This window comes from Setaria viridis, chromosome 2 (genome assembly GCF_005286985.2).
Source record: "Setaria viridis chromosome 2, Setaria_viridis_v4.0, whole genome shotgun sequence".
NCBI classification, from domain to species: domain Eukaryota; kingdom Viridiplantae; phylum Streptophyta; class Magnoliopsida; order Poales; family Poaceae; genus Setaria; species Setaria viridis.
Genome location: NC_048264.2, coordinates 5,446,052 through 5,473,052, shown reverse-complemented (window position 1 = coordinate 5,473,052; position 27,001 = coordinate 5,446,052). Strand labels below are relative to the sequence as shown.

Genomic DNA, 27,001 nt, shown 5'->3' with positions numbered 1-27,001 from the left:
TTCGAAGCACTGAGATCTAAGAAATTCAGAATAGATAGTAGACAAAATAAGGTCAGCATTTCACATGTTATGATATTATTGCGAGTGTTGAGCATTGCAACTACCCTTTGTCGTAAGCAACGAGTGTTAGCGAGCCTCTCCTCTCCCCGTCGTGTCCACGGCTGTAGCCTAGCTAGCATGCCTACACGAGTAATTCTATTTCCATAAGTCCGGGTGGTTGAGGTAGTCTTTGATAGGGTCCTATGTATTGTAACCTCAGCTTTCAGCTGAATACAATATACTATTGCGTGAAATTCATCTTCTATCAGATTGCATTAAGGTTTCCATCGAAATCAGCTTATTCATCTTCTATCAGATTGCATTAAGGTTTCCATCGAAATCAGCTTTGGGTAACAGTGGATTGGAGTGGAATGGGAGGGATTGGAGGAGAAATTAGTTCATTTTAGACTCAATCTCCTTCATTCCACCCTAATACTCTTCTATCCAAACAAGCCCTTAGGCAGCAAATGCTTATCTGCAAAAGTTAGATTCAAAGGGGAAGAGCGCACGGCACCAGCGTTTACTAATGAGTAATGACCTCCCACCAACAGGAAGCAAAACCACAACACTCACGATCTGCTTTGAGCAAAATTAGAATCCAGAATCATATAGCAAGTCCCCGTATACAGAAAGTGTTCGATTACTACCGCCTGGTTCTGAATTATCAGTTTATCACAATACGCGGTTACAGACTTGTGTGGTCAGATCATCAGAGGAAAAGCGTAGTGGTACAACAGTCAAAGATAAACAACACTCGACACAAACTTTCGGAAAGAATCCCTGAACGTGGATGGTGTAATGCAAAACATCACCATGGAGTCTGGTCCTCTGGGACCGGAGGGGACTCCTTCAGCACGCTCCAGGGCTTGGCCGGCTGGTGCCGCCCCATGGGGAACTTCCAGAATGAGTCCGAGCGCTCATAGAACATGTAGAACAGAACGGCAGATGCCAGGAAGAGAGCCAGGAGCACGAGCCAGACCTGCCATTCTGCCGACGAAAAAGAAACAGGAACAGGAGATCGGTTACAAACCCATATCACAGGACAGAAGGCCTAAATAGCAGTTGGGCATGTAATGTTTACCTTTCCAGTCAGCAGGCACGTTCAGTTTCGTTAGCTCTGCTCCCCATTGATTGGATGTGGAGATTACAACCCTGCAATATCAGCAGTAATGGTATTAGGAGAAATTCCTAAATTTGGATGACAAAAGTGAGTTCAATGTATTTTAGAGTTCATGCCAACCTAGCAGGAGAAATCCATACTAAGTTGCAGTCTGTTCAGGCTGAACTACACAGTATTTGAAGGCCACATATTGGAACAGGGCTTAAAGATTCAGGCACTCGTTGGTGCTTCTAAACAATAAATACTTGGTAAGCATACTTAAGCCATGTATGCAATCATGACATTATACTATGCCACCTACCTAGTGATGAATAATAAACAAGGATGCCTTACTTATACCCATCAAAACTACCAATCTATACAGCACCAAGCTATAGTTACCTTTCAGTAGGACAGAACTCAATGGATGTGACTGGGGAACCAAGATGAGCCTTCTTGCTCCAGTGAGAAACTTCCATTTTCTTTACATCAACAGCACAGAAGTCACCATCATGGCTTCCTCTGAAAGAAATACAGATCCTTGTGAATAATGATACAGATTTGTATGTAGATGGCAACAAAATATCACATAGTTATGAAGTGATAATCGAAACTAGATAGTATGACTTCCTCTCCATTGTGAATTGTAACATAATGCTCTTGCCAACAAGATTCACTTGTTATCGGATTGTATGACTAATGTTTCAGAGACAATCACTGTAAGTCAACATATTATATTCGAGTTGAACACATAATCAGATATACAAGAAGGCAGAGTCATACTGAAAAATAGGCTAAATTCTTTAAGAGAAAAAGAAAGAGTTAACTAGGCAATGCTGAAGTCTGAAGTATGTTAATTCCACACCTGGCAGGTGTAGATGTCCCTAGAAATGCTAAATGGACTCACATAACAGCAGTTCATTATGACAGTAGAAGCAGTATTTTATCCACTCACAATGCCAGATACTTTCCGTCCAAGCTTACTGAAAGTGTGGAGATAGGCTTTCCCAGAAGTCTTTTGTACCCAATTCTCTTCCAATCACTTATGTTCCAGACAACAGTAACAACTTTGGAACCTGCTCCAGGAATGAACACAGAAGTCAAAACCAGCCTGTCTTAAATTCTGAATACACATAATTCTCAGGTTCAATTAAAAGCGCACCTTTTGCAACTGTGCAAAACAGGAATGGCTTCATGCCATCTCTAGAAAAGCGACAACACTCGATCTTCTCATCCTGTAAGCATACAAAGAAAAAAGGGGGAAACAAGAGTCAAAATTTCAACCATTTTAACAAGTAAATGTAAATTTTAGAAATCTATCGTAGCATACCGAGGATCGAGTCAAATTAACCAGTGGTGTGCCCTCATCTATCTTCCATATTCTTGCAGATCCATCAATGGATGTTGAAACTAGAAACTCCGAGTCTAAGCTAAAAGAGAAAAGGCACCAATATTGTATCAGTTGGTGATGATTAAAGTGACCAGTAACCAGAAATAGTAACACTTAAGGTAAAGGTTCTGGTACACTAACTACATTATCAGTTCTATGCTCTAGTGAGTGTGTCCATTTACATAAACATTTAGTTAATCTAATGATGATATTTCTGGCATTCTTTGGTGAACAATAAATGAAAAACAAAAGTAATGCTTTAAGCTTGTTCTAACCTGATATCCATGTCTCGGAAGGACTTATGAGCTTTAGGCTCATCCAAGAGCACATTCATGGTTGGCCAATGGAATATTCTGAGATGTCCATCCTACAGTGGTGTACAAAAGAACAAGAACCATAAGTAGTCAATGGTATGAGAGTATGAGATTCAGCTATAAAAGTATTGCTATCAGGCAGGTCACTGCATTGAACAATAGGATTACAACAAAATGAAGCGGTTGCAAGAAATATTCTTCACAGCATGTATAAAAAATGATTTTAAATGCAACAGAGTAATTAAAAACATCTTACTGCTGACAACTTTCTACTTAGCCTGTATAGCAAACAATAGGAATGCAAAAAAGAAATAGAAAATTGAGAAAAAATCTTTGATCCCACAAAATGCAGATATCAATATAATACAAATCCATACCTCTCCACCAATGGCAAATTTGGCACCATCTGTGCTGAAAGCAAGACACTTCTGTGGTCCAACAGATTCTAGAGGTGGGGCATCTCTTGGAATAATGCGAACGGTGAACTCTTCAAAAATCAGTTTGAATAACCTATAGTTTCGAGAGACGGTATGATAATGAAGTCATGGAATTGATAAGAGTATGCAGAAAAGCGAAGAAAGAAGTTTTCAATATCAATATAATCAAAAGTAAAAAGAAAGAAATAAATGTGAACTGACTTGATTAACAAGGAAAAGTGAGGAAGAATATTTCTATTGCACTTATGCTAGGCCATTAACTAAATTAAGCCTGCTTTAAATTAGCCAGCAGTGTGTTGTAAAATTGATGACCAATCACAATTAGATGACATGAAGTTACAAAATGTGTATAGCTATAAGGATAAATTACAATAACTTTTCATTCACCTATGATTTTGTATCGCATGATCTTATAAATCCATAGATGTTGCTAGCAATACTAGATTTACTAAAACTTGAAAAACTCAAAGTGTAAGCATTACCTATATGTCGCAGATTACAAGCCATGCATTTCTTACATAATTAAACTAGCAGGAGGAGAATTGTGTATGAATAATTTATGATCCCAACTAATTCCATGAAAATCCATTACGCAATTGCATCTGAGATCAATCTATTTAAGGATTTTGAGGTTTGACCATTTGGTAATGCGGTACTGCAAAAGACTGATAAGGAATGCTAATTTTGAGAAAGCACTTGCAAGGAGTGTCCAGATATCAGTGCTTTCACAAGCAATAAATTGATCTCTCTAAAATCTAGTGCCACAAAATGTGACTCAAAATCATCCAAATTATACTCAATTCAGCACAACATTTTATCCATAATAATGTTACAGTACAAGTAAAATTCAGCAACAACCGATTAGAGGATGCTCTAGGGGTTTCCAAAACAGAGCCTTAATTGAGCCTCCCTAAAGTGGCAAATCAGCCATCACTTGAGCAATTAACCGGAGAAACCATCTAAGTCAATCTGAATTCCACACCCCCAACCCCTAAGTACCACCAATCGGCAAAGAAGATCATTGCAATTTCAATTCACAGAACCACGGTCGAACACTGCACTCGAAAGAACCTAAATGGACAAAAAAAACGGAAATCGTGAGCGAGCAGTGGGCAATCGATCCCACACCCACCCAATCCATCTCCAAGAGAAACGCCCTCTCCCCACGCACCTTAAAATTTCACCACCTACAAGCAGCAGCACCAACAACCAGTATGAAGGGGAGGAGCAGAATGACGCACCTGCAGCCCTTGGCCGTGGCGCAGACGAGCTCATCGCCGGCGGGGTGCACCGCAATGCCGTGCGGCGCGTCGCCCGCGCCGCCCTCCCCGAGCACGGCCCTCGCCTGCAACGCAACCGACTCTTGAGGTCAAACATAGCCAATTCCTGGCCAAGCGAACCGAGGATGGATGGGCCGCTTCCGCACCAGGGGCTCGGGGGAGAGGGAGCACTCCTTGGAGTCGAAGCCGAGCACCTCGACCGCGGGAAGGGAGCCCGCCGCACCCGCCCGGGCGTGCGCCGCGAACACCCGCGCCGCCGCCGCCTTCTCGTCCCGGCGCCGGATCCACGCCGCGCACGCCACCTTCCCTCCCCCCGCAGCCGAAGCCTCCTCGCCGCCGCCGCTTCCCATGTCTGGTGGTGGCAATCTGCAGCTGCAGGGTTTAAATTTCGTGGGAGGGGTTTAAAAGGGGAGGGGGCGAGGCGAGCTCGAGAAGCGGCGGAGGTGGAGGTGGGGATGGATGGAGAACAGGGGAGGGGGAGAAGGGCGGCGAAAGCGACGACCAAACCAAATCATTGTGTTTAGATGGGGGATTGCGCGTGGGCCCACCGGATATTCCTTCGTTATTCGCTGACTTTGGGCGCTAGTCAACGCCAGCTGAGGATGTTTATTTATTTTTTTATTTTTTTGGTTCTCTCTGACAGTCTGATCTGACTAAGGCTGGTTTTAGTTTGGATGATTGGGAAAAATTATTTGGTTCCAATGCTTGCCAAGTTGCCATCTCATGAGCAATATATTGCATAGGTTAATTCGATGACTTTGCAGTACATTACTCAAAGATCATTGCATCTGGGCAGATGAATGAATATTGCATCTGGGCAGATGAATGAATAATGATAAAAGATTTCGGAGAGACTGGGATGAGATTTGCAGAAGTCGATCATAATTGGACAATTCATTCACAATTGGTGCGTGCATAACTCACTGTTTTGCCAACCTATAGTGTTATTACTAGGATAATAGACCTCGTTGTCTAATAGTGGAGTATAGTATTATTATAGGTACTTCCTCCGTTTGAACTTGTGGGTCGTTTTAGTTTTTCTAGATGCATTACTATGCACTTAGATATAATGTATGTCTAGATGTATAATAATATTTATGAATATTAAAAAATTAAAGCGATCTACAATTTGGAATGGAGGAAGTATTTGCTAAGTATTATATTTCACGTCCATTCATGCTTTTAAATGCGGATGCTGTCACACCGAGTACAAGAAGTGAATGGATAGATAAGTGAAGAACACAACCATGAATGGTCCAACTAGCTGCTAACGTGACAGTGTGCATAAAAGAAATGCCAATAAGCCAGTTTTAATAGAGATTTCATGAGAGTTTCATAAGCATTAACTTCTATATCACATCATCAAAATTGCTGACCAAGCAAGGTAATTATGAGGAGAGAGGAGGCAAGAGTTTCATCAGATGAAGAGAGGAGTTAGTTCCATCCCCATGACACCCATCAGGCTTAGTTACCTGGTTTTCAATCTTAATAACTTTACAATAAAATTGAGCACTAAGATTGTCTTTAAAAGAGAAAAAATGTTGAGTGGAGTTGTTACAAGAGCGACATGCATGCCAATTGCCCAATTCAAGTCAGGGCCGGGGGCGCAGGAAAAGCAATACGTATATCGAATCAATCAATGGAGTTATGGAAGAGAAAATATATACGCAAAATTCGTTCTCGTGAAAATTTATGCAGCTAATTCCAGTTCACGCAAAAATACTCGACTTAAGGCCATTTTCAATAGGAGTTTATGGATAATAATGAGCTGCCACATAGGAAATTTTGATAACATGATACACTATTTATAAGGTGAGAGAAGAAAATGATTTTATGGAGATGAAATCACGTGTACACCGTTTCCAAGATCTTTATGTCCTGCATGTAGTCTTAGAAATAACAAAAGATGAAACTATGTATTGTGTGAGCTATTTCATCTATGAACTAAATACATTCCTACTTACATGGTATTCTTGGAAAAATGGATATGAAACTTTTTACAACGAGGATGGCCTAACCGGCAGCTAGAATTCCAAAAGGTAAAATAGCGCCATCGTGGAGCGACGTGCGTCATAATTTCGCATTCAGTGGAAGCTTTCAGCTTTGGAAACTGACCGTGTGAAAGGAGCCGAGCAAGTTGCATGCATTCAAAAATATGAAGGCGCCGAGCAACCAATAGCAGGACAACAGGTCGGCAAACCCTGATCGGCTGATCGCATCGGAATAGTAGCATTGAAGCGTCATAGAATTGAGCATTTCCTCTCAGAAAAAAAACTGAGCATTCAGCTTCAGTGCTTCACCATATTTGTCTAGACCATGACATCTATTGTAGGAATGAGCATTTTACTTTGTCTGTGTTTGTTCTTTCTTTCTTTTTTTCTTGTCTGATTGTTTTTTTTTCATCTGACTTGTTTTGCTAAAGCCGTGTACCTCATTTTCCTTTCCTCGCTATACTTAGTTGACATAAATCGAATCGTATACTGCTACTCCAACTACAGGAGTATTTAGTTGACATCTCAAACAACGATCTCTTACCTATTTACTTTATCCGCTTAACCCTCTGAACAAAATTTAGGCTCACTTCACTCCCTGAACTATTTCATTTGGTTCAATCTACCCTCTAATTAGATTTATTTTTTTCTGTTTCTTTGCGTAAAAGTTGAGTTTTAATTTCATATTTTGTCAGTTGACTTATAACATAATGCTCGATGTTAGAAAATATATTAGAATTTTTTCATAATTACTTTTCATACAATTTTATATATCTAAGATCAATTTCATATTAAATATTCCTAATCTATGAAAATAACTTTTTAACATAAAGCATCATGTTTTGTATTTGCTCACAAAATTTGAACTCAAAATTCAACTCATATAGAGAGAAACAAAAAAGAGAATTCTAATTAGGGGGCAAATTGGACAGATGAAACAGTTCAGAGGAGTAAAGTGAGCCAAAATTTTGATCGGGATTAAGCAGACAAAGTGGATAGGTGAGGGGAGTAAAATTGACTCTTTCCACAAAGGAAAAACTAACTTTTTACCATCTGGACAGCGACAAACTGACAGTTGATTAGACATACCCAATGAGAGAGAGAAGAGAGGAGGAGCGGAGGCTAAAGCAAGAAACTCGTTTTATCATTGATGAAGAGACGGGTGTAAGGTAGAGTGCAAAATATGATGTTTGGTAAGGTCATTCTTAATGGGAGTTTTATTCTCATTAAATAGGGTGACATATCAGCGTTTTTTGATGTGATAAAATTAATGAAGAGAGAGGTGAATGGAGTTTCATCGCCATGAACTTTGTATATATTGTTTCCAAGATACCATGCAGTCTTGCATGTAATTTTGGAAACAACAAATAATGAAAACTTTGCATTTTGTGAAGCTATTTTAACTATGAATTAAATATTATCTTGCTTATGTGACATTTTTGGAAATAGCAATAGGAAATTCTTATCTTTTTTAGGAAAAAATTAGGGATCCCAAACAATTACTGTGCCATCAATTTTTAATCGATAATCCTGAAGCCCGCGGTACGTAGTTAATCGAAACATGTTACGTGTCAATATGCCGTACATTAGTACATACGCTTTCACACAGCACGTGCGTTTTGGATTAAGATTTTGTTTGCGCAAACGCCGGGGAAGCCTTCGGCCATGCAATTTCTTGCAGGATGTGCAGGCGACTTGCTCGTCCAAGGAGAGCCTCTAGTTTGGCTTGGAGAGGTTGGCAGAAGAGGGAGAGAGACCAATCGCCAAAAGCAACCCCCTCTGCTCTCTCGTCCACAGAACTTGATGCCTGGAGCCCCACGAGGCCACGAGCATCTACCCCCCCTTCCAAACTTACCTCCCATGGACACGGCCTATGGACCACCTACCACGAGCTCTTGCATTGTTTGGAACCATCGTGGTTGGTTGATCCATAATGCCATTGTTGGACCCACAGTAATCTTAAGAAGCAGACCACTAATGTGCTTATAATTTTTTTTAACCATCCAACATGAATAACACGAACAATATGCTGCCGAAAAGTAATTGTTGACAGTGAGAACAAGATCTCCTGATCCAATCTCCTTTGAAACAAGGCTCCAAAGCTAAATACTTCGGCACACTAGGGTCCTTTGGCAATGTTCCAACTCTAACTTCTTCTACGACTCCAGCTAGAGCCATACCAAACATGCACTCCCTCCATTCAAAAATGCAGGTCGTTTTAACTTTTTTAGATGTATAGATTTTGTTACGCATCTAGACATAATCCTATACTTATGTGCATAGTAAAATCTATGCATTCAGAGAAGTTAAGATGACCTACATTTTGAAACAGAGGGAGTATGTTAAAAATAGCTCCACACTTGGAGCACTTGAGAAGGAGGAGCTAAGGGTGCATTGGCAGAGCTCCTAGAACTGATTCTTTGCTGAATCCAACAGAAGCTCTACCAAACAGTTTTTTAGAGTCTCTGCTGATTCTGTGAAGTTATTCTCTAAAATGAACTAAGATGCTGGGAGCTGGAAAAAGTAATTTCTCCTAATTCTGTGAATGATTCTCCATCTTAATTTTAAGAGTTTATGCTGGAAAATAAGAGAATCACCTTGAGCTAAAATCACTTCTTCCAGAGAATCAACTTTCTTATAAAATTATAATCAGATGAAGATCAATGCTTAGATAGTGCCGGCTCCGGCTCCTCCCGTGCTCTGAGAACGGGGGAAAAAAATTGGTGGTCCATGGACCGCACCCAGCAGAGCGTGGTAGATAACGGCTTGGAAGAGGTTCCAATCCCTCGCGTCCCCGCCATCGGTGGAACTCTCTGCTCCGGCCCCGGCCGGGTCGCAGTACTTCCCCGGAATCTTCCTTCCTCCGATACCCTCCCGTCTTCCCCACCACCCCCTCCCCTTCCCCCGGCGCGCGCCACCTGTTCGACGAAATATCCCGCTTCGCTACATATACCCGCGCGCCATTTCCCCCGCCTCCCGAAGCTACTCCCAGGTCCTAGCAGCCATCACTAGCCAGCCCGCCAAGCACCATGCTGAGGGCGCTCAACCCAACCCCGCTCCGCGCGCGCCCGGCCTGCCGCGCCTCGACGCGCCGGCGGCCGTGGGCGCGGCCCCGCGCCGCGGCGGTCCCGCAGCAGCCGCCCGTGCGCCGGCCCTCCGGGGACCGGATGCGCGCGCCGCTGCGGGGCGCTGCGCCGGCGCCGGCGGTGCAGGCGCCCGGTGCGAGCGAGATGGCGGCCGGGCCCCGGGGCGAGCTGGAGGCGTTCCTGGAGGTGGTGCCGGCGAGGATGCGGAGCGGGCTGGCGCAGCACCCGGAGGTGCGGGAGCTCGTGGAGGTCGTCATGGACCTCGGCCGACGCCCGATCGCGCGGTTCCCGGCTGGAGACTGGGTCATCTCCGACCAGCCAGTCACCGCCGATGACCTCCGCCAGGCCGTCTCCAAGGTGTTTGCGCGAGCTCTGACTTAATTTTGCCTGCTGGATGCATCTTCATACTTTGATTCAAATGGGGAGAAATGAACTAAATTCTCTTTACACGGAAGTGGCTCTAGATCATAAGTAACTGGCAGCGTCTTGAAATGGACTTAGCTGCTCCTCTGGGATGATGATTGATCATGGAATTCATGGTGAATGCTAGCATCTCATAATTGACGATCCCCTATATGTATGAAGTAGCTTTAGGCCAGATATTGTGGATTCTTTTTTGTTTGGTGGCGATTGTTGCTCTGCTGACTTGAATAGTATGTGTTTGTTCGCAGGTGGGCGACTTCTCTGAGGACAACCGATCTGGGATCAACCACTCGTTGCACCGGATCAGTGCTATCCGGAACCGGAAGGCACAGATAATAGGCCTGACTTGCCGTGTCGGTCGAGCTATATCTGGCAGTGCAGAGATGATCCGTGATCTGGTGGTGAGCGGTGGTTCAATATTGGTGATCGGGCCTCCTGGAGTTGGGAAAACTACTCTGATCAGGTACATCACCTAATATGCATTTTGCCTCTCTAGATCAGCAGGTGGTTCCATGTAATGACAGTCATATGTACTGATTTGGTATGATAATTTAGAAGATCAAAGATGATTAGTGAGTGTTGTAATATGATGCTGATGATGCCTTCAATAATACAGGGAAATAGCTAGAATTTTGGCGGATGAGGGTAAGAAACGTGTGGTTATTGTGGACACATCTAACGAAATAGGAGGTGATGGGGATGTACCTCACTCTGGCATTGGACGTGCTAGGAGAATGCAAGTTCCCAAAGTTACCATGCAGCATAACGTACGTTATCAAAGTTGTTATTTGATACAATCATCTATTTCTTGAGGAATTCTCTTAAAAACATAATTATAGCAAGTTTAGTGACAGAAAGGAAACTTTGTTTTCTTCTGTAGGTAATGATTGAAGCTGTTGAAAATCACATGCCGGAAGTAATTGTTATTGATGAGATCGGTACAGAACTTGAAGCAATGGCAGCTAGCACCATTGCTCAGAGAGGCGTTCAATTAGTCGGAACTGCTCATGGGGTGACAATTGAGAGCATAATTAAAAACCCTTGCTTGCAAATGCTCGTTGGTGGGATTGAGGTGCATTTTTATTCCTGATTACTGAATGGATTTTTATGCTGTTGGAACCTAGCATCTTTCTGATGGTACATTAAAGTGCAATAATCAATCAGTTAGTGTTGTAGCTTGACACGGCAGGTTTTATTACAATTTTGGATTCTGAACCATGGTAATCAAAGTACGAAGATGCATATTTGTCAACTTTATCAAATTTGTCTATATTGTATTTCAAATGTGAAGCCTTGTACCATTTTACCATATTTCAACTCTGAAAATGACTTGACTACTCTGTTAGTGGAAATAATAATCTTGTTTATTTATGTAGAGTGTGACTCTTGGTGATGAGGAAGCAAAAAAGAGGAAAGTCCAGAAAACAATTCTTGAGAGAAAAGGGCCCCCAACATTTTCATGCGCTGTTGAGATAATATCGAAGACTGAATGTCGAGTTCATCACAAGTTAGAAACTACAGTGGATGCTATTCTTGCAGGTAACTGCTCAAATATTAGCAAATAGCCATCTGGCCTCTGAAGATCTGATGAAGTTATATTTCTTCTTTCCTTCATTGTGTATCCTTCAGTTCACTTTATGTTTATCCTCTGGTACAGGGAAGCCTCCTAAGTTTGAAGCTCGCAAAATGCATAATAAGTCTACTGAGCCACAAATGCCGTTGTTGATACCTGATAGAGAATATGAAATAGAACCGTTGCCATTATATCAGGAACATATGGTCGCCAAGACAATGTCATCGGAAGACACCATCAGAGATGATTTTGCTCCCTCCAGGCAAACAAAAAGCAAGAGCATGCCCTCGGATGGTAACTTTGGTGATGATTTTGTTTATACAAGGAAAACAAAAGGCAAGAAATCTGCACCTGGAAAGTCTCTTGTCCGTGTGTACACATACCAGGTAAGAGATGAGATGGGACAGGTTTTACTTTTGTTGCAGCCCTCAATTTAGTAACCCAACACATAAGCTGATGTTACCTGAATGGCCTTTGAGGCTGGTTGTGTTCATGAATGTTATATTTTTTTTTCTGCTTCTTCAATCTTGTTTATGATAACCTCAATTGCAGAGAACACCTGAAGTTTCAATACTAATTTAAGTATGCAGTGTTTTTCTTTGAACAAGTCCTGCAGTATGTTACTACTGTAATTAATGTAATGTAATGCAGAAACAATATGGTCATGACATTTCTATGTCCTGCTTCCAGATTTCAGAAGCTGATATATTGCAAGTAGCAACGGTGATGGGTTTTGATGATGAACTAGATGTAACAGATGACATTGGAGCAGCTGATGTGATTCTTGCATCAAGTTCTGAAATGAAGCAGAATCCTTGGATTCACAATGTTGCCAAATACCACAAGCTTCCCATATTTGTCGTGAAGGTCATTACACGGTCCACTCATTTTGTGCTATATACCTTCGATTGTGTTTGTATTAACAGACTTCTATTTACATTGTAAATGTCAGTCTAATACGATGGCCCAGATAGTAAAGGCTGTCAGAATGATTGTTGGAAGGGACAATTCACCATCAAATAAGCAACCTACGGTTATGGAGGGAGAGATAGAGATTGAGGATGATGCCCCGAAACGTAAGCCATCATTGGAGGAAATCGATGCATTGGAGGTAATCACTTTACCGCATAATTGCCTCTGAAGATAACTTAAATAATTTTAGGTTCTAATTTAAATTGATTGTCTTGTGGAAGTAAAATGATCTCCCTTCCTGATTGAATGCTATTTTGGCATTTCATTTTTCCTTCAACTGATGTAAGATGTTGACTACAAAGCTAACCCTTAGGACGTTTTTTATGTCCATAATAAGAATGGCTTTTACTTTCTATTACTTCTGATACTCTGCTAATACATTAATACTGATGACTGTGTATCTCTGTTTCTTGCTCCACTTCACGGAAGATGGAACTTCTAAACACTAAAATAGCGTTGTTAACAATTATATTCTACTCTCTGCACATGCAGGAGGCTCGGCTTGCAATTGAGTACATTGTAATTCCAGGCGGGGAGCCAGTTGAACTACTCCCAAGATGTTCAGAAATAGTTGCTCGGCAGCTGGAGCTTGTAGAGAGCTACCAGCTACTCGCTGAAACCTTCGGAACTGACTCCAATTCGAGGTTACAGATCCTTCCCGTGAAAATAACCAAGAAGAGTTCTAGTAAAGACAATCGTGGGTCGAAGCCCACTAAGCAAACCGGATCAGATCTGATCGTCAGTGAGAACGGTGGCGGCTCAAGTTTTTCTCGGCTGCCCTTTCTGCCAAAGTGATCCACCCAGATTGACTGTCTGATCACTATTCTTGAAATGTACATCATTCCTATTGTTCTATTGTACAGCCTTGTGCAGTGTTGTAAATATTGTTGAATGTTGAAGAATCGAAAGAGCAAATCTAACAGCAATTGCCTTCCATTCTTCTGATGGAATAAAATCCATTCCATTTCCGGTGTTCATGTTGCACTTCTGTTTGGAACTTTGGATGCAGTATTATTGTGTTAGAAGACAATGTCACATGGCAGTTATATAAGTTGCATGTTTGGTTTCTTCATGCAAAACATTCAAATAAAATGTGTTGTAATGATAAAAATTTATGTAAAAAATAAACAACAACTCCTATTTATGACTCGTCTTTATGTACAAATTGTCAGGCCTCATCCACGTATTCCCTCCGTCTCAAATTATAGGTCATTGTAGCATGTCTAGATTCATAACTTTACTATGTATCTAAACATAAGTGTATAGCTAGGTGCATTGCAAAATCTAAGAATCTAAAAATACCAAAACGACCTACAATTTGGAACGAAGGGAGTATTATGGTAAATAAAAATCGGCTCGTGTAAAAGAGAAGGTAAAATTGCCTCTCTGACATCACAAGAGCGTGACATTAAAACGATTTGGTAATAGTTTGTGTTATGCGGGTCACATTTGATAGTGCTATTATTATGATTTATGAGCATCCGCGTGCACAGACATATTTTTCAAAATCAGATAAAATATTCTCCTTTGAAGACTGAAGACCATTTGCGTGTACACTAGCCGTCTGACGATGATGATGAACAAGGGAGAGACGACGATAGGATTGGAAACTTTCCGGCCCATCCGCTGGCTCCAGGCCCAGCCCAGAAGTTCATTTTGCAAAACGCACCCCTTGAAGTCCATACTTGTACAGAAATACCCCTGCCTCCTCGTCCCCACTCCCAGTCGGCTAGTCCACGGTCCACTCTACTCCGTCTCCACAGTCAACAGTCCATAGAAATTCCCCGATTTCCTCGGTCGATTTCGCTTCCTCGTCTTCCTCCTCGGCACCGACCAGCTCCGTCGTCGTCGATTCCGACCATCTCCGGCTGCTGGTACGTTCCGCTTGACTCCCTGTTACTGCATCTCTCTCTCTCTCTCTCTCTCTCTCTCTCTCTCGCGTACGTGCGCGCACCCCCTTACATCTCCATCTCGAATCCCCACTTCGCAGGTTGCTCTCGGTGGCATGGACTGCTCCAAGAGGAGCGCGGGCGCGGTGGCCAGCCTCCCTGACGATCCCCTGGTGGAGATCCTCTCCCGCGTCCCGGTCAAGTCCCTCTGCCGGTTCAAGTGCGTCTCCAAGGCCTGGCGCGACCTCATCGCCGACCCCCTCCACCGCAAGAAGCTACCCCAGACCCTAGAAGGGTTCTTCTTCCTTGGTGACAGGTGCGGCTAGCTGCTGCGACTGCGGCAACTTGCCACGCCAAGTCTTTGGGTATTTCGTCGACGTGTTGGAGATGTCCGTGCATCATGTGGACACATGCTTCCCCTTCTTGACTGAACTTCCTGGCATTGAGAACATGAGGCTCTTGGATGACACCAATGGCCTCCTCCTCTTTGGGTATATCCAGTAACCGGGCAAATCAATGAGCTATATTGTGTCCAACCCTGCCACTGAGCAGTGGGTCGCTGTGCCCAGCTGTGACGGGAATGGAGCGAATGGTCGTCCACTGGCAAGCTCACCTATTTGATTTTCGATACGGCTGCCTCTTCCCACTTCCATTTGGTCCAGATCGAGGATGAGGACATGATACCAGTGCACGTCTACTCATCAAAATCTGGGGTCTGGAGTCCGGTCAGATGTGACTTGGATGACCTTGACCTTTACCTAGTACCTGGCTTGCGCCGTGCATGTGCTAATGGCATGCTGTATGTGGTAATGTCTGGGGGAATGCATCAGATAGCTGTGATGGATGTGGAAGGGAACATAAGGAAGATCATCCCTGTGCCTTTACGGGTGGGTGATGAGTTCTGGCCGTTTTCAGATTATGTTGGCCAATCCCAAGGGCACTTGCATTACATTTACCATCTGACATAGATCATGATGAAATCCCCCCTGAAAAGCAGAGCTATGAATTGTTCATATGGGTTCTGGAGGACTATGAAACACAACAATGGGTCCTGAAGGACACTGTAAGCTTTTTTCATCTGTTTGGGAAGAGGATGTGCGGTATACTCTCTGACTACAATGTGGTTGCAATTCATCCAGATCGCAATTTGGCGACATGGGCCGTAAGGAAACGAACGTTATTGCTACTTTGGAAAACGAAAAGGAGCTGCTAGGTACTGGACGTTACATTCCCTATTTCTCAGAATCACCAGTCCTCACAAATAAGCAATGAAAATATGAGCTAAGTATGGAGCAGCTAGCAGTTAAATCTAGTAGACTTAGGAACTGTGTGATCTCTTTGCTCTTGGACATGGCTATGGGTACTTGAAAGTGCTAAGTTATTGGGACATTCAGCAGAAATCAGATCTTCCAAGTATGTTCTAAGCTACCAACTGGATACATCTAGTAGAATTGGGTGATATATTTTGCTGGTGCTGGTCATGTCTGTTATGAATAACACATCAAGCATGTTGAGACATTTTAATCTAGCTTTAGATCTAGTTATCTCGATGAATGCTATTGCTCCACCTATGATGTTTTCTGTCAAAGTTAAATGTGTCAAATGCTACCTTTGTGTTTGTAGAATTATATAGAACTCCTTATAATGGGCTCTTTTTCCTTGGCTTGGCTAGTGAGTGATTACTATCTGTGACTTTTCTTTTTTGTTTCCTTCAGTACAGCGCATGTTTATCTACATTGAAAGACCGCATCGTTTGAGATGTTGGCAGCAATGCATGGTAACAGAGAGCTTACAGTTGAAAGCTCGCTGCATTAACTTCAAAAGTCAAAACTATCTGTTGATGTTAACTACATGATCGAGCAGAGCTTGTTTTACATAAACTGTGTGATTGTGTCTATGATATCAGTTCTATGAAAAATGACCGTCGTCCTGTTTAGATACATGCCTGTTCCATATTGTTGCAGCTAATAGTTGACATGGTGCTTCTACAGTTACTTGATTTAACCATACTCCGTACAAGTTAGCTTTGTGTGCAGTATGATAAACGGGAACTCCCAATGCGCTTTAACTGGGACTCAAATTCCAATATAACTTATTGCTAACAAGTTCTGAATTGTGGATATTTTCCTTGAATAAAGTTGTATAAGGTCAGAGGCTAGAGCTTGTTAAAACCTTCCGAACAGACTCTTATTTGAGATTGTAGATTCTTCGAGTGAAACACATTTTACAGGATGCCGGTTTTATTTCGTTTCAAAAATGCTAAATTACATGATTATCAACATTTACAAAGATCATACGGTTCGTATTACATCTTTGTTTTTATTTAGTTCCTTTTCAATTCTGTCACTACCATCTTTTCTTTGAGCGCTGGATTTGTTTGCACTGTCACTGTGACGACCTCTGCATGTTCCTATCACGCACAAAATGTCAGTCTCTAACACCACAGTCCACAGCGTGTTGATTAAAGCCGCTACACACATATAATTCCCATCATGAAATATTCTGTAATGCAATAATTATTAAAAATGATGTATACCTGCAAGAAAAAACATAGTGCTAAGAATTCCATATTTCTTTAGTACATGTTCTATCTGATTGGAAGTTTGGAAAACATAGTGAAAAATTGGATTCAGGTATTGCAGGGGAAAAAAACAAAGAGTGCCAAAGATTCCACAGCAAGGGCGTGGTTGGGACTGCTCCACTCCAAGTTTTGTAGCTCCGCTCCGGATTCATCTTGCCAAACACCTTCAGCTCCACCACCACCAATTCCAGAAAAAAGGCCAACTCCAAGGTTTTTCTCGAGCTCATCAAAGGGTGCTCCGAAAACACTGATTTCGAACCTTCTCTTGGAGAAAGATGTTCCGCCGCCGCCGCCGCTGCTTTCTTCCCTTCCTCCGGCGTCCAAAAAAATCAGCAAGATGGATGATGAGGATGATCCTCAACTCCCCAGTCCTAGCAAATCGGTGAGTAATCCTACAGTCAGATCGATTTTGACCCAAGCCTACGTTGCTTAAAGAGTTCTCGCTGCCAACATTGCTCGTGCCGCTACCTCCGCTGGCCGGATTACGTAGCGTCTCGTGTACAATAGCGTTGCGCGTATTGTAGCGTCTCGTGTTCCGTAGCAACGTGGGTACTGTAGATCATGGGGAAAAAACCACTCATGACAAGAGTGACTATTTCCACCGGTTCCTACGATTCCTGGAGCTGGATTTGCATCCGGTAGCCAAAGAGATATATAGCTTCCTATTTTTCTGAAGTTGATGGAATGGAGCTAGAAAAAGGTGGAGTCGGTGGAGTGGAACCGTTTTTTTTTGACAGAGCCGTTAGGCCATAAGCTAGCAAGCCCCTTGGGCCTTGGCTTGGCGAGCCCAATTCGTGCCCTGCGGGAGAGTTGCTAGGGTTTCCCAAGAAATTCCGCCCAATTCCACGGCCGATCCCCGCTTTCCCTTCGTCCTCGCCTCCTCGGGCAGACGGGCACCATCGATCGCATGGCTCATCGTGCAGCCGGGGAGCAAAGTGGGGATTCAACCACCACCGGCTAGCGCCGCCGCCGATCCCGTCCGTCTCCGGCGACCGGTACGCTGCCCTCACCTCCCCGCCGCCGCACTTCTTTCTCGCGTGCGTTCCCTCACCTAACCTCACTCTCCGCATCGCAGCTTCCCGCACCTCCCTCCTCTCCGACCCGCGGCGTCGACCGCGCCATGGAGAACGGCCTCCCCGACGACCCCCTCGCGGAGATCCTCTCGCGCGTCCCCGCCAAGTCCCTCTGCCGGTTCAAGTGCGTCTCTAAGTCCTGGCGCGACCTCATCGCCGGCCGCCTCCGCTGCAGGAGGTTCCCCCAAACCCTGCAGGGGTTCATCTACGGCGACGGCGAGGCCCACGTCGGCTACATTGTGTGCAACCCCGCCACCGAGCAATGGGTGGCCGTGCCCAGCTCCGGCTGGTCTCCTTGGCCAGACAGCAAGGCTGAAGAGGATGAGGATTACTTTACAGAAGAAGATGTGCTCACCCATTTGATTTCGATCCAGCTGTCTCCCCGCACTTTCAGTTGGTCCAGCTATGGCAGGAAAGTTACAGGAAATTGGTAGGGGTGCACACTTACTCATCTGAAACTGGGGTATGGAGGACAAATGAGGGAGGTGATTGGAAACAGTCGGGTTTGGATGCAGTCATAAGCACCGGTGCTGGATGCCCCTTTAATGGCATGCTACACTTGAATGTCATCGAGGTGATTGGAAACAGTCGGGTTTGGATGCAGTCATAAGCACCGGTGCTGGATGCCCCTTTAATGGCATGCTACACTTGAAAGTCGATGACATTTATGAACGCCGGAGCATCGTAGTTGCTGTTGATGGAGATGGAAAGACATCAAGGATCATTCGCTGAATAGAGAAGCGTGGTTTTCCTGATTTTGTAGGTCAGTCTCATGGGCAACTGTATTGCATTAGTGGAGACATAGACGACTCTGATATGATAACTGAACTGTCTATTTGGGTTCTTGAGGACTACCATACAGAAGAATGGGTTCTGAAGCACACTGTGAGCATTTTGCAGCTGTTTGGGAAAATGAGTTGCCGATTTGACTCCTACGAAGTGGTCACCATCCATCCTGATCACAATTTGGTCTTCTTTGTTGAGTATGGGGACAGGAAACTGATCTCGTATGACATGGATACTAAGGAAGTGAGTGATGTCTGCACTCTCGGACGTGGCTATGGGCGTATCACTCCATATGTTCCCTGCTTCTCAGATTTGTCGGTGCTTGAAAATAAGCACTGAAATTGTTTCTTTTGATGTACTCCTTAAGGCCTTTAGCATCAATTAGATCTTCCAAGTAGAGTAGCTAGCAGCATGGTGTAACTCTATTAGAATCTGATAACTGATGCATTTTTCTGGTGAAATGGATTTGGCATGCTTCAATGCTTATGGTCATCTGTATGTAAGCTAACTCTACAGCTAGTTATCTTGATGAATTCAGTTGCCCATCTTATCATGATTTGCGTTTGAGATATATGTGCCAATTGCTGCCTTGTATGTTTCGAGAATTAGTTATACTAACCCTATATAATTGTTTCATTTTTTTTGCTTCACCAGTATATGTTTACTCATACTGAAGGGCTAACTATTTCCAGTTGTTGCAAGCAATGCATTTGCATGGTAATGGGAATTCAAAATTAATAGCTCTGCCGTATTAATCTCAAAAACTGTCTAGTTTATGTGATTTACATGCTACGTAGTCCCCAGAGCAAATATTGTCATGTGTAGTTGCTGAATAATATCTAGAACCTTGTAAAAGGAAACTTTGGACAGTTTCAGTGCTCTCACGTCTGTGGTAGATGTGCTCTGAAAAATGACTGGCATACATGACTGTAGCCAATTGTCTTTGCTACAAAAGTTAATAGCTGGGATGTTACTTTAAAAAATTTAGTTTACTGCTGTGCAGGTCAGTTTTGTGTGTAATATGATACTTGAGAATTCCTAAAGCGAGATTCAACTGAAACAAAAATTTCAAAAGAATTCATAGTTGTTGCTGTAAATTCGAAATGTGGATGTTCTTCTTGAGATGAAGTTGTACTAGATCAGAGGCCAGGCGATAAGGAGGTAAAAGTGTTAGAGAAAAGGATACCAACATTTGTGTGACATCCAAGGATAAAGGTTGAATGTTTAGTCCATCATATGTTAAAAATTGTACTTTGTGCTGTTCCTGCAGGTATATTGGCAAACTCTTTTAGAAATTAAACCTCTGCTGGCTTCTGAATGTTTGTAGTTAAGATTTTATCCTACTGTCTGGCCTTCAGTTAATTTTGTTTTACCATCTTGTGCAGGTTGATGGACGGGCTCCTATGTCCTGGTAATATTTGGTGATGATTTATGAGAGATCATGTGAAATAGAGCCATTCAACCATTACATTCTTAGCAAGATCATATGATGCGTAGACAATCGCATGATAAGGTAATTGGATGATGATGGTTACACTAAGCAAACAAAATGCTACTGGTTTCTATCATATATGAACCTAGCACGTGGAATGATCCTACTAGATAGCATGAGTGGGTTTATGGTCGACTCACATGTAAAGCCTCTAAAACAAAACGAGCAAAGCATTTTACAGGCTGCCATATACAGTTTACTCATTCACTCCTAGAACTCTACTTTCTTGCCAGCTATATAACACTAAGAGATTTATATTTGCCTATTGCCGCGCCCCTGTGACATGAAGATGCAGCTTGAGCTAGGATAGCCAGAGCTCACATTACAGTCTGTACACCTGCAGGAGACCTGGCTAGCAACTAATCTCATGATATTCAGTAGTTGTTGCTCAGAAGCTGGAGGCTGCTGTGGGCTAGGAGCTACTCTCTGGGATTCTGAGACCCTCAAACTGAATCCAGTTAGTGTGGAGATAGAATGGAATATTGCTTTTGCTGAAGCTGTCAATTCTGTAACGAAACACCTGATGAACTGATATTACATGCATGGAGATTGATGTGGTGGGATTGTTGTTTACGTTATGGATCTTATAGTTCATTTTCTGTTACTTCAATCTTGTTTACGAGAAACCTCCTAGCAGAGCACATAACTAAGCAAAGCTTTTTTTCAAGTACTTTAGCATTCCCAGTATATAGCCGATTCTCTGGATTGTTTATCACTGACTTTTCGACACTGATGTTTAATGTATGCAGTAATTTTGGCTGGATGGCACCTTGATAAGTTAAACTGCCCAGACCTTTGCAAACTAATCAGTTCCAGGGTGATCTCTTGCCGGACCATCCAGCAGGCCCTTAGGGAAGCAGTGGATCTGAGATATTGGGTGCCCTCTATCTGTTCAGGCCATGGTACAGTACATCAAGCTCTGGCTCAAGCTTCAACGATTCCATTAGCAGGCAGGATTGGAGGACTGTGTATGCTGGTGCTGGATAAGCTCCCAGCAATACACACCATGTTCAGCCTACCTAATCCTAATGTTCTCTGCAGCGCAGTCCAATTGTGCGGCGGAAAGCAAGCGTGGGAGCACTGGGGCAATGAAAGTTGCTGCACTCCCGGTCACCATAGCAGATCGGGTGGGAAATACTGAATTGGCTGGCACGCTCGGATATTTGGACGCAATCACAAAACTTCCTGATCGAATTGGTGGCTGGCGCTCCAGCATCTGGACATGTACATGAGGGGCATTGACTTCCTTGTCATGCTGTTGCTGTGGATCATTTGGAAAATTGGAAGGAGGGAAACGGCCACATTTTCACATTTTCAGGGATTGGGGTCCACAATCACCCAGATCATCACTGATTTGCTCTGATCAAGCAGGAGATGGAGCTTTGGAGTGCCACTGTAGCAAAACTTTTTTGACTTTTAAATTCGTGAGAGAAGGAACATGTAGCAAACATCTTTGCCCCTTGGTGCTTAGTGCTTGTAATTGGTTGTTTCTTCATCTGTGATGAGTTGTAAACAGATTTGGAGGGAATCTTGCACAACTCATGTCGTAACCGGTCTGGCACTTATCACACAGAATCATCACCACACGCTCAAAGAAGAAAAGACTCGTTCCGGCGGCAAGATGCTTTTATCTTGAAGGACAATTATCACAGGATGTCAGATTGCTGCTTTTGGAGATGGGCCCTCTTTCATATTCTTGTTTGACATGTGGGATTTTTGGTGTTCTGAAGGTGCTGTTTCTGCTACTTTTCTCATTCGCATTGAATCAAAGGATCTCAGTTTCTGCAAAATGATACCGAATAGAATTTCTGGCTAACCCCTTTATTTCTTCGAAAAAAGAGTATTCTCTGATGTTCGAGCCCCACCGCTCTTGAAATGGATGTGGCCATCCTATTGCTGGAATAGACATTTTCTTTCTTCTTCTGGCTACTCCTTAATGGCCATTTGGACATGAAAATTTTCGTTATATCCTGAGAAGAAAGAACAGAGACCTGCCAAATCTCCATTGTGTTCTCAGCAATGGAAACTTTGAAGAAGCCTCAGAACATCTGTTCGTTCATTGCACATTCAGTCAGTGGTGTTGGCGCCTTCTGCGTATACGCAGAACTGAACCTTGGTATTTTTTGACATGTTTCAAGATGGCAGGCATTAGGCAAAGGTTCAGTTCTCTACTATTTAGGGAGATCATCGTACTAGTTACATGGACTGTCTGATGTCATCAAAATACTATCAGTTCTTTGATGCTGCTGTTCCATCACTTGGTCGGTGGAAACAGACAAGTAATCAAGTTAGAGTTTGCTCTGCTGTTGCACCGAGCAAAGCTAAGTATCAAGGGGCTACTTTCTGATTGTCTAAGTAATATTTCTTAATGGTTTCTTCGTTTTCTTTTTGGACCTATAGTCCCTGAAGCTTTTGTTCATACTCTTCTTTTATTAATTGAAAAATATCTTACTGTGGGAAACTTTGGTAAAAAAAAATCTCTGACTGTACTTTTCTTCTTAATAAAAAGATAAAAAGCTCTCGTCCCTATTCTAGAGAAAAGTACTGTTTTTAATAGAATGCAATGGAGAAACAAAATGCTCATGGAATTTAATATTTCCTGCTTCCTGATTTTAGGAGCTGATATATATTGCAAGTAGTTATCATGATGGGGTTTCATGATGAACTAGATGTAACTGATAAGTGATAACATCTGAGCAGCCCATGTGATTGTTCATTCTTGCATCAAGTTCGGGAATGAAGCAGAATCCTTTGGATTCACGACGTTGCCAGATGCCACAGGATTCCCATATTTGTCATTAAGGCCACTGCAGATCCATTCATTGTATGCTGTCTACTGTTGATTGTGCTTGTATTAGGAGACTAATACGATGGCTCAGTTAGTAAAGACTGTCCGAATGGTTGTTGGAAGGGACAATGCACAATCACGTTCATGTTGATCGTCTTTGAAGTAATCTCTGAATATACCTCAAATAATTTCAGGTGTTAAAGTGTAAAAATGATCGTCTTGTGGAAGTACGATGATCTTTCATGCTTCGAGCATTATTTTCTGAATTCATTTTCCCTTCATACACTACAAGAGGTTGTCAGGTTGTCCGCACAGCTAGTGTCATATACTCTGCCTATACTCTTCGTGAAGTGCCATCGTAAAACACCTAGCGTTGTTACCTAAAAATTAAATTTATCTTCTTCTTTACTTAATGAAATAGTACACAATCTTTCGTATAAAAAAAAAGTAAATTTGTACTCTTCACACGTGCAGATTTAATCGTAGGCGAGAACTCATAAAAAAAATCGTTAGTGAGAATGGTGTGGCGGCCCCAGCTTTTCTCGGCTGCCTTTTTAGCCAAATTGACCCCCTCGATTTACTCTGATCACCATCGCCAAAATGTACACCATCCCTCTCCCCTGTTTTTCTTTTCGTACAGCCTTTTCAAATAGATAAGCACTAGTAGAAATACTCGTGCGTTATTACGGGTTCTTACTTGCTCTCACGTTATTATTCGCGGCTTCGCTTCACAATATGTCAGTGCGTTGTCCCTAGTAGTCCTATCTTTACAAGTATAGTAGTAGAAGACATTTGTGGGTGGTTTGATGCCATCTATTTATTACGTAGGACCCACATATGGAACTCGTGCGTTCCGACGGAAGCGGGAGCTGAGTGACGTCCTGTCGTTCGGAGTCCCATTGTCACGGTAGAAGGTGATCTACGATGGGAGCGGCGTCAAGATGTATGACGACGATGACGGCGCAACCATTGTTGGGCTCCGTAAATAGGAACAAAGTTAAGGATGGGAATGATTAAGTTTGAAGGATGTATTTTTTTAATACAAAATTTTGCATACGATCTCGGATGAATACAAACTTTATGTCAAAATTGTAAAGCTCGATGAGATTTTAAACTTTGTAGTTGACAATTTTTTCATTCGAGATCGTTTAGTAGTTCAAAATGTGTTATAAGTTCAGAGAAAAAATATATTTGCCACGTATGAGATGGAATAATGCATGTGTGTTAATATTTCCATAGATCGATTGTTACTTACTTGTTGAGGAAATTCTCCGTCCTCTGATTGCAAGTTGATCAAAACCTTCGCCGCTCTGTGCAGAGGTGTTGGATCTCTCTCAGCCTGTATGGACGAGATTTAAGTACCATTTCTGAATGTGCACATCGTACCAAGTATCAAAAGCCACAAGCTAAATTAAACAAAGCAGACCTGTCCTGCGCCAATCAGTGCCAGCATGGCTCAACCAGTGTTCACTGCATGAGCTCGCTTGCCTTTGAGATTGGTGTAAACCTGAATGAGTGCAAGTTAAATGAGGATTAGTGCAGAGGTCTTTCCAATTCCCAAGAAGGCTACATGGATATAAGAATTATCACCGTGCTACTGTTTTTACTCACTAGCAGGCCAGCATTTCAACTGCTATCTACTTGTGCCAAACTCTTCAGATAAATAGTGTGCTCGAAATATAAACAGGTTTTCTCTGGGATTAGTATCCACTGGTGACTAATTATATTTTCCTACATTAAATCCAAAACCTGGTTGAACAAAAAAATCCTGACTACAGCACACAGATGATGAAAATTGGAATAGATAAACATAGTGCAGCAAGCAGCATTGCAAGTATGTCCCTGGCGCAGTGCATGCCGGACTTGTCCGCCGGCGACTGCCAGGCGTGCCTCCAACGTCTCCTCGGCACGGTCAACTCCACCATGGTCCTGCGGATGGGAGGGTAGGTCCATGTCATACGGTGTTATTTCAGGTATGAGACGTATCTGTTCTACGAGAGCCAACCCACGCTTCGCCTTGGGCCGTCATCGGCGCAGGCACCAGCTCCGACTCCGACTACAGAAGGGAAACACAAGAGTAAGTTCTATGAGCTCAAACATAATAGTACTCCGTATTTACCAATCGAATCTTAATGGGCATGTTGTAATCAGGGCATATGAGCAAGCTGTGGGCAATTCCGATTGTTGTAGTTCCTCTAGCAGTAGCAGCGTTTCTCTGCTTCATCTTCTACTCTCCTTGGTTCAGAAGGTACAGGAAAGGTATGTGAATTAGTTGCTGAGACGGTGTTGACTCGTGTTTAAATAAATTAGTTCCAAACTTCCAATGAATAGTATATGTTCATTTAGAAGATATGACCAAACATTCATAAAACAGTTATTGTCATCTGCATACATTCAGGAAAAGCGTAAGGTTACAAGCAGGATCAAGGCGTACTCAGGACTTGGAAGGAGACGAAGAACTAATTTGGGATGGGAAGAACTCAGAGTTCTTGGTCTTCGACTTTGAGCAGGTGCTGGAGGCAACAAATCATTTTTCAGAAGAAAACAAACTTGGACAAGGTGGCTTTGGCGCTGTCTACAAGGTAAACCAATTGGGAAATATATCAGACTATCAGTATCTTTTATTGGGAATTATTTAGCTGACTAAACGTGATACCACTAACACAAGAAACAGAGCAGAATCACTGTAATTGTGAACATTCTTTTTTTTCTCATTGCTTCAAAAAAACAAACATTCTGTTTTCTCAGGGTCAGTTTGCTGACGGATCGGAGGTAGCAGTCAAGAGACTCGCTTCACATTCAGGGCAAGGTTTCACAGAGTGCAAATGATGGCGAGGCAGATAAAAAATGAGCAAGAGAAGAAAGTAAGTTCCTTTCTTAACTAAAAAACAGTGAAGTTAAAAATGTATTAACCAATACCCTTGTACAAGGAACTTAATAATGCCCCATAATCCGCATTGTCCGCATCATATTTAACTTTATGGCCAACTAAATAGCATATTCTGCTGTTAAGAGTTCAGCTGTGACAGTGCCCTGGTAGCTTTGTACCATTTATTTGATCATAATAAGCTGAATTAAGTATGATCCTTGATATTTAGGAACTAGAACTGTGCCACTGTTTGCTGACTATGGAAATGAAAAGTACGTGATTGGAAAGAAGACCTGAAAAACTTGCTTCGTCAGATGTTTGCCTATGCCAAATCAACCTTATATAGCTGTAATAGGATGCAAGCTGTACCATGTCATGGTTGAGATAAGCTATTGTCCGATATAAACGGAAGTTGCCTTCTGAATGGATTTGCAGGTATTTGGAGATGAATGCGTGGAGTGGCGTGCCTACCGTGAAGGTTGCAGTCACCATCGATGCCCCTACCGTGGTAGAGCTGATGATGCAGTGGCTGATGGCGGATGATTAGTAGCATCAACAGCAAGCCAGGGCCACCGGGGATCATCACCCTATTTGCAATGCAGCACTCAACCACCCAAATGGACTCCTGAATGCAGGTGTGTTGCATTATTATGCAAATTCTGGAAAAGATTACACCTTGTTCTTACTACCTTGGGCGATGAAGCACCTTTTGTTTCGTCAAAAGATTTGCAATGTAAGGAAGTAAAGTTGGAGTTAGTATCTTTGTGGAATTTCTTGGCATAAGATGCATGCCTGAAAACAGTAGACATGAATTGCATATTTACTTTGATATACTGAAAGTCTGAAAGTGTTCGTACCTGGAACCTGCCTGACTCATCATTATGCCACATCGAATCAAACTCGTATTGTATAGCACCAA

General features: G+C 42.7%; 4 protein-coding genes across 4 annotated transcripts; 3 read left to right on the top strand and 1 right to left on the bottom strand.

The window, feature by feature from the left end:
- Positions 1-616: 616 nt before the first annotated feature.
- LOC117846495 (SEC12-like protein 1) lies at positions 617-5,048 on the bottom strand. Its single transcript, XM_034727685.2, has 10 exons — positions 4,706-5,048; positions 4,521-4,624; positions 3,220-3,352; positions 2,804-2,895; positions 2,469-2,568; positions 2,301-2,373; positions 2,094-2,214; positions 1,541-1,660; positions 1,121-1,191; positions 617-1,026 (listed from the first exon to the last, which is right to left on the bottom strand). The coding sequence occupies exons 1-10, from the start codon at positions 4,907-4,909 to the stop codon at positions 848-850; spliced, it is 1,197 nt and encodes a 398-aa protein (XP_034583576.1). The 5' UTR covers positions 4,910-5,048; the 3' UTR covers positions 617-847.
- Positions 5,049-9,441: 4,393 nt separating this feature from the next.
- On the top strand, positions 9,442-13,581 carry LOC117845596 (protein SEEDLING PLASTID DEVELOPMENT 1). The gene is made up of 9 exons (XM_034726661.2): positions 9,442-9,993; positions 10,308-10,522; positions 10,676-10,826; positions 10,940-11,131; positions 11,436-11,598; positions 11,717-12,018; positions 12,323-12,499; positions 12,585-12,743; positions 13,097-13,581. The coding sequence occupies exons 1-9, from the start codon at positions 9,580-9,582 to the stop codon at positions 13,397-13,399; spliced, it is 2,076 nt and encodes a 691-aa protein (XP_034582552.1). The 5' UTR covers positions 9,442-9,579; the 3' UTR covers positions 13,400-13,581.
- A 148-nt stretch (positions 13,582-13,729) lies between these two features.
- Positions 13,730-19,558, top strand: LOC117844002 (F-box protein At5g62510-like). Its single transcript, XM_072291764.1, has 7 exons — positions 13,730-14,478; positions 14,595-14,818; positions 15,046-15,064; positions 15,156-15,218; positions 15,324-15,380; positions 15,491-15,556; positions 18,880-19,558. The coding sequence occupies exons 2-7, from the start codon at positions 14,610-14,612 to the stop codon at positions 19,270-19,272; spliced, it is 807 nt and encodes a 268-aa protein (XP_072147865.1). The 5' UTR covers positions 13,730-14,478; positions 14,595-14,609; the 3' UTR covers positions 19,273-19,558.
- Positions 17,125-18,954, top strand: LOC117843329 (F-box/LRR-repeat protein At2g40920). Its single transcript, XM_034723897.2, has 2 exons — positions 17,125-18,069; positions 18,150-18,954. The coding sequence occupies exon 2, from the start codon at positions 18,195-18,197 to the stop codon at positions 18,579-18,581; it is 387 nt and encodes a 128-aa protein (XP_034579788.1). The 5' UTR covers positions 17,125-18,069; positions 18,150-18,194; the 3' UTR covers positions 18,582-18,954.
- Positions 19,559-27,001: the final 7,443 nt, after the last annotated feature.